Genomic DNA, 8,015 nt, shown 5'->3' with positions numbered 1-8,015 from the left:
CGCCTGCAATCAATGCTTGCACAAAGCATACATTCACAATGCCAGCTGTTGTTAACATATTAACAAGAAAATTGATTTCTTGGATGTGAAAACATCCGGTGTTAAATTTCCTCATTTACCTTTTCTACCAGTATAGAAATCACTGCATTTAAAAATATTGTTTGCTCAAAATAGTAATAGTACTAAGTGTGGAATAAATTCAAATAAGTAAAAAGAACGAAAAAAAATTTTTTTTTCAAAAATACAAAGAAAACAAACCCCTATCATTTTACCCATATTTAAGGACATCTATGATTAGGGCTGCGTAGTGTTTCAGCAAAAATCAGTGTCTGCTGAACATGCAAATGGCTTTACAGAAATCAAAGTTAGTGCTGTAAGAAAAAGATAGTCACATTTTAATTTTATAAATCTTTCTTGATGTCATTTACATATTACAGATTGAAAAGTGAAACTAGGGAGCAGCAGGATGTATTTCTTTATCTGAAAGAGGTCACTATTCCAAATCTGTGGTTAACAGAATGGTTAAAAGGAAAGCTAAATGAACTAAATGAAAAGACAGCAGCAAAAAAGCAGATCTGAATTCATCTGGAATAAACTCACAAATTCATCTGGAAACCGCTTTAATAAAAAGCAGTCTTAGTCCTGGGATGTTCAACTAAGCCAGCTAATTAACCTTGCAAAGACAGGGCAAAAACACTATTTAAAAAGGAAGCACAATAATGAAACTTAATGAAAGACAATATAAAATCTCTCAACAAAAACAAGATGAGAATTCATTTTCCCCGTAGCGCTCTCCACAGCTCCTGAAAGTGTCTGCTGCTGGCAATGAATGAAATAAAAGGGGAGGAGGGAGAACAGGGAGAAAGAGGTGTTATCTTACCAGCCGACGGAGCTTATCCCTCCACTCCCTTCATGACGCTGGGAACTCACAAGCCTATAAAATGTGCCTTGGCTCCCAGTCCCCTTCTCCTTCAGCAAAACCAAAAGCAAGAGGTGGCTGTACAGAGGAGGAATGGGATGCTGTTCTACCCAGAGGTAGCTCTCCTGGCTCAGCTGGTACAGCATTTCTAACAGTTTGAACACCGTAGCCAAAGCTTTTTCTGACAGATTCTCCTTCCCAGTACCTGCTGTGCTGCCTTACTTCCTTTTTTCTTTCTTTGCTCTTCTTATCTGTTAGTGGGGATTTTGGAGGGTTGGGAGAGGGAGGTGGGTAAGGCACATCATTCCTGGAAGAGAGGAGAAGAACATCCAAGATGACTTCTGTCCCCACAGCCACCTGGAACGTAAGCATGAGCAGCAGGTGGAACGTAAGCCTTGCTGCAGTGGGCGATCCTCAGGGACACGTGCTGGGACCACCAGCTGGAAACGCTTCTCCCCCTGTAGCATCCTCAGCAGCCAACTTCTCCAATCAGTTCGTACAACCCTCTTGGCGCATTGCCCTGTGGTCTCTGGCTTATGGTGGTGTGGTGGCAGTGGCCGTTTTTGGAAATCTCATTGTCATCTGGATTATCCTGGCTCACAAGCGCATGAGGACGGTGACCAATTACTTCCTGGTGAACTTGGCTTTCTCCGATGCCTCCATGGCTGCTTTCAATACTCTCATCAACTTCATCTATGCGCTGCACAGCGAGTGGTACTTTGGAGAAGCTTACTGCCGCTTCCACAACTTCTTCCCAATCACAGCTGTCTTCGCCAGCATCTACTCCATGACAGCAATAGCTGTGGACAGGTGAGAAAAGAGAGGAAAAGTTTAGGGGTGAGAGATTGAGATTAGATTCTCTGCTGAAATAAAAATACAGAGATAACAATCATTAAGTGATGAGAGGCAGAGCCCTCAATAGTTCATCGATTGTGCTCCTCTGTACTTTAAGATTTCTCCCTAACACACTGTTTTTCTCCCTGTCTTTGGTCTTTCTCCTTCAGCCTTTCATTGGTTTTACTCTCTTGCTTTCTTTTACAACAAACACCTCCTCTCTCTGCTTGACTTCAGCTGCTCTCTGTGCTCCGTCTTTTAATACTAATTCTGTAACAGTGGCCATTGCTCAGGGTTTTGCTTCCCCACCTGTGAAAACAGTATCTGTCCCTCAGTCAATGTTATCTAATTCATACTGATAAGGAATTGTAGAGATTGTGTGTGAAGGGAGAGGATTTCAAATTTCCCTCCTCTTTGTATTTCTGCAGCTGGCAGAGGCATTTGCCTCCTCCTCAGAAATCACTTCAGATTCTCTTTTTACTAGCTCTTCTCACAGACAGCGCTGAGCTGCTTGGTTCATCCTGATTTTAACTAATGAGACTATTTACCTTGCCATCTGTGCATATCCAGAGGTCTGGTAAGAACATGGTTTCAAAGTGCTTGATTTTTTTCTGATTACTTGCAGCAAAACAAGCCTTTGTGACTGTGAAAGAAAACAGGATGGGGAAAAACTTTACCTTTGTGCTCTTGACAATAATGGAATAGGACAGCTGCGGTCTCCATAGAGTAAAGGGGAGATGTAGTTGTCAGATTTCCAACAGAGATGCTTTGATGGACCATCTTTCTCAGAACGTGCTGTGAGTCTCCCCTAGGAAATATTCCTTTCTTTATGATCATTTTCACATTTGCTGTTCTAGAGAGATAACTTACCCCATGCTTTAGAAATCAAATAAATTCCTGAATTTTCATTCAGAAAAACAGATCGCTTTGTACTTCAGATCTTTCATTCCTTTTAGCAATGCACTGAAATTACTCACAGAACTCCTTTCTACACATTCAAATCACATTATGCGTCTTGCCTGAATTGACTTGGCAGAATGCAGCACTTTCCGGTGATGGTAGTTAAGATTTTATAAGGTTCAATTCATCTTCTGAAACATTATTTCTCATTTGCAAGTGCAAAGATTGGAAGATTGGGAAATGTGGTGTTGTACCTTTTTTCTGTGCTGTCGACAAGTTCATAAAAATGTTTTTCTGTTGGCCTTACTAATTGCAAATTTTAGGTGGCATTCTCAGCCAGATGCATTTCTGTTCTATAAAGCTAAAAATGAAAGAGAAAATGAGACTCTTAGCAACTCTCCTACCTCTCTGCTCCAGGGATGGGTGAAGACAGGAGGAAATCAGTACATTTTCCTCCTGCCAGTGATGTATCTTGTTCCCAACTGTTACTTCCCATTAATAATGGAGGAGGTAGTGTAAAGCCAGTGATACTATCCTTAACCAGGCAAAGATTTCTTCCATTGTCAATTTGGGTTTAGCTTAAGATTCTCATCTAGCTTGAGGTTTTCAGAAAGATAAAAGGGTTTTAGGTGATGCTCAGGATTTAACCGTTATTGCTGCAGCTGATCGTGTCATTAGCGAAGCAGTTACTAGGATGCTCCGAGTAAGGTTTTTCATTTTTCTGACAAAAACATCCACAGAGATGTAGTTCTTACTACCTTGAAAGTTCCTAAACTTATGCTAGGAAACTGGAAACTAAGGTGAATACAGTCCCTTGGGAATCCAAAGGGTGTATTTCCGGAGTGAGTAAAGAATAGCTCTGCTCCACACTGACTGAAGTGCAATGGTCAGGTACAAATATATTGGAAATGTTTTCCTTGGTTTAGCAATGTGAGACACTGGTGCTCAGAAGTGAGTCAATTACTACTGTTATTCACTCTGATCTATTTCTTGTCTGAAAATCCCCTGAAGAAATCACAATTCCACCCCACCACATCTTCCAAGCTCACCTGCCCCCAAAGACAAATCAAAATCTTCCCTTGGGGGAGCACAGTGAACAATGCCACGGCTGTGTTTAGGTGAGCTTGCTGTAGTACCAAGGAGCATCATGTAAAACAAACAGAAGAGCAGTCTATCCCTCCTTCCCTATTCACACTGCTATTCCCTACCCTTTTATACCAAATCACACCTGATGCATTCAGTACCTTTAACCATTTCCTGGCTTTCCTGCAGAAGTATTCTGCAGAGGTAGCCAGGAAATGGTTAAAGGTACTGAACTACAGAATACTTCTGCAGAGTCAAGAGGAAAACTGAGGTTCAAAGTGAATTCCAAGGAATGTCCTCAGATGTACAGACTGCCCTACTCCAGGGCACAGATCTGCTGGGTGGACTTTTTTTAAAACTTTGGTTCCCATTTGCCTTCTGTAAAAGTTCAGCCAGTGCTTCAGACAGGACACTCTGTTTTAGTTTTGACCCAGTAAACTCATCCTTACACGTTCATGTTCATTTAAAAATTAAAAAAACAAAAAGCTACAAATTAGGATAAAGCTACCGAGGGAACTGAAATGATGGGATCGTATCAGATGATTTTCTAGTAGAAATTCTTAACATCCCAAAATACTGAAAGGTCATGGGTTGTAACTCACTAAAAAGTGTGTTGTGATATGCTCCATTGATCGTTTTAGAACATCCAAATGTTCACAGAGTATGAATGAGTCGCTGTGATTCTAGACATCACTGAACAGAGATCACGGGCAGTACATGTTTCCTTTCACATCTGATTCTGTAGGCCATGCTGTCTAAGTTGTGCACACTGTGAAATTACTGGACTGACAGAGACTTCTGTGGAGCAGGCAGTTCCTGCAGTGGGGTGTGCTGCATCTGGAGCTGAGGATGAAAGTGTCCAAGACTGCTGTATGACCACCTGGTCATTGAGCATAGACTCAAATTTATGTGGGTTTATTCACACTTCTGACCACCCCTTCCTGGTGGTCTTTTTCCCCTGCCTTCTGCTTCTTTTCCAACAGGCTGTTTGCAGAGATGCCACAAGTAGCTTTAGCCAAGCCAGCTCAAGTATCAGAAGCAGCACAGATTTTACACTATACTGCTTCATAGGCTTCATTCATTCTTTGGCTCATGTTGCACGGTACCACAGTTACATTGCTTCCAGTGCAATAGTTCCTTTACCTACCTTATGGGGATAAACTTTTAAAATAGCCTAAGATAAACTGAATAGGGGATAGTTCTGGAGCCAATATGTCCTTGCCACTGGCCAGTGCATGATCCTAAAGAGTCATGTGTCTTAACTCCATCTGTGACTACTGGCTGTGGACATATTAAAGACAGTAACTTCAGGCAGAATTTAAGCCATCTGCCCCTGCCCATTGAAGACCCACTGTCCCTTCCTACTAGTTCTTAGCATGCAAAAGAGGTGGTCATGTACACTGGCAATCAATTTCCAACCCCAAGATTACCTCATTATAGAACCAGTTCTGTGTTCAGGCCTAGAAATTCTCTGCAGATATCTGATGGTTAAAGTGGAATTTTGGAGATGTAGCCATATAGCATAAAATAACATGCCTTCAGTAGAGCGCTTAATATATTTTTATGCATTTTTTCCTGTTATTAGCACATCTACAGTATGACTTTCTCAGTTATTGTTCTCTCTGCAATTCCATAATGATTTCCTCATTTCAACAAGTTTAACTCTTTATAAAAACAACTGCTCTGGAATTAAGCAAGGTATTCTAAAAATGACAGTGAGTAGTTGCTGATCCTACTCACATCTTACAATTTCTTTTCTTCCTAGTATGCAGGTAAACTTTTGGTCTTTGAAGAGCTATTACATATATATTAGATTTCTTTATATGCAAAAGTAATTGAAAAGAATTACATATATATGCCAACATTTCACACAAATGTAAATAAGATTACATTTATGATACACTAATGTTCTGCATTACTGCAAAACAGCCTACAAGGCTTACCGCTGCTCAACATGGGTCAACATAATAGCATCAAAAAGACCTATGTAAATTTTTTTTTAAACAAATTATTAGGAAAGAGAAAAAAGATGGATTTGACCTACTCCTTTCTAAAGATCAGATTCTGCCAAATGTTACCCATCTCTCCTAGCCCTGTACCCTGCAAAAATCCCAGCTAATTTTTCGGTTCAGCTACTTGCAGAGTCAAAGGTATTGCAGTAAAAGAATGACAAAATAAAGTCTAATGTTAAAGAGAATTCATGCACTTTCATGCACTTCTTTTTAATCACAAAACTTTCCTCACATGTTGTGTTGATGTAAACTCTGGAGCTGTTACAATTTGCTGCCTCAGTGAGCCATTAATAATGCCAGTCCAAAAATTAACTTCAAATCAGGAGATTATCTAAGTGAACCATCATTTTTAGAACTTAAAACTCAATCATGTCCCGAAGTCCCATTATGATTTCAATAATAACTTCATCTTTTCCCCCTTTTTTGGTCCTTCTGATAGAACGAAATGCCTTTTTTTTTGACCTACAGGCAGATACAGAACTTTATTCTATATTTGTCTTGTCCAACAGAGCTGTTATGAAACTTCCTACTTGTATTTATTCCACAGAACTGCGTCTGCAACTCTATTTTTAGAAGGAATAAGGCTATCAAAATTAGAGCTAAAAGACAGGTATATTACCACTCTTACCTCTGGTATCCCAGACAGCTCACTTAAGTATGACTACACAGCATCATGTTGTTGACATGGTAACATGTTGACATCAGGATGGACGTTTTTAAAAATTTGATTGAAGAATAAAATAATCAAACAATCAAACAATTTGCAATAGAATGAGAATGAGAATCCAAGAGCCATGGGCCCAGCTTTCTCTTTCGCAACACCCCTACACTCACTTTGCTGAACATCAGACTCAAAATCAAATTAACATTCATTAATAAAATATTAGATAATTAGAGAATCTCCATGTTTCAGAATATGTTTGATTCTTGTTATTAGCAGTCTCTGTTTCCTTTTAGTTGCCCTTCTAATTTCTTTCTAATAAGCTTCCTGAAGTTTTTGTAGTTCCTCCTTTTTAAATGAAACACTACCATAGCTTTTCTGGGCTTTTAATGTTTTTGCAGAGATGTTAAAACCAGCCATACTTAGATACTATTCAAAGAATAATAACATTTAAGCCTGACCATAGACACCGTTCAGGACCAACTCAAGAGGTTCTTGCTTACTTTGGGCTTCTCCTCGTAGATGCTCCATAGAGCAGTCACTAATGTTGACCAAGAATATATTTTATGTGTGCACAGAAGTCACTGTTATTTTCTATTATTATCGCATTATCTGCTATCACAGCCTTTCTAATTTCTTTTGGCATATCACCATTATTACTGTGAATTAGCTGAGTGTATAATCCTGAAATTTATTTTTTCAGAGTCATGCTTGGAGTTTCAAACCATAAAATTCTATATTATTCATTAATATATTTGTCTTACTTGACTTGATTTTAAACTATATTTAATATTTAGTTTTATTCCTCCTCTTGCACAATCTCCTCTCTTTTTTATGAACCTTAGTAATATAGTGTTACATTCCTCCTACCTAGTTTCTAGTATGCCTATTACACCAATATCCTTATTCAAAATTTGTCATTCTAGATTCCCACCTTATTTCTTAGACTTCTGTCTACAGAAGCACACATATACTGGGTGAGTTTTTTATTTTTCTGTGACATTGTTCAGTTACTGATGGCTGTTAATAATCCCTCTATGCACTTATTAGACTCCAGAATAAGTAATATGATACAAGCTTGTAACAGTTATGAGGCATAAACACATGATTCAATGTATCAAATGAAACCTAAATTCATCGTGTGTATACACTCAGATCCTCAAAATATCACTTTGGCTCTTCATTCTCTTCAAGTGCATGCTGTAAGAGTAGTTATTATTGTCACAAAGTAGTACCACAAGCCCTATAAATGAATCTGTTATTGAAATTCTGAAGCAGGCAGTTGGCACATTGAAAAATGTGTTATCTTTCCAGTAGAATACATTTTGGTATCTGTCTCTGCATGAGTTCCTATTCCTGGGACAGATTGCTCAAGGCCTTCCGGTGCCATAAACATTTTAAACTGATACTCCTGCCAAACTATACACAACCATCTTTGACGTAGAATAACATTGTCTGAATTGGGAGTTAAGTATCCGTTTCCTGTCCTGTGTGCTCAGAAACACTGAAGTATAGGGAGATGTGTATGTGAAAAAATGATCTCAAATATGTCTAACAGGTTAGGATATGGAGTGCACAAGGCATGACCCTATGTTGTGGTCATATG

At 39.0% G+C, this 8,015-nt stretch overlaps 1 protein-coding gene across 1 annotated transcript in view; it reads left to right on the top strand.

The window, feature by feature from the left end:
- Positions 1-1,253: 1,253 nt before the first annotated feature.
- The window catches only part of TACR3 (tachykinin receptor 3), a 40,891-nt gene continuing 34,129 nt past the window's right edge, over positions 1,254-8,015 (top strand). The window contains exon 1 of the mRNA XM_075150476.1: positions 1,254-1,729. Within this exon, the coding sequence (XP_075006577.1) occupies positions 1,254-1,729 (476 nt within the window). The remainder of the gene's footprint in view (positions 1,730-8,015) is intronic.

This window comes from Calonectris borealis, chromosome 4 (assembly GCF_964195595.1).
Source record: "Calonectris borealis chromosome 4, bCalBor7.hap1.2, whole genome shotgun sequence".
NCBI classification, from domain to species: Eukaryota; Metazoa; Chordata; class Aves; order Procellariiformes; family Procellariidae; genus Calonectris; species Calonectris borealis.
This window is presented reverse-complemented; position numbering and strand designations above follow the sequence as displayed.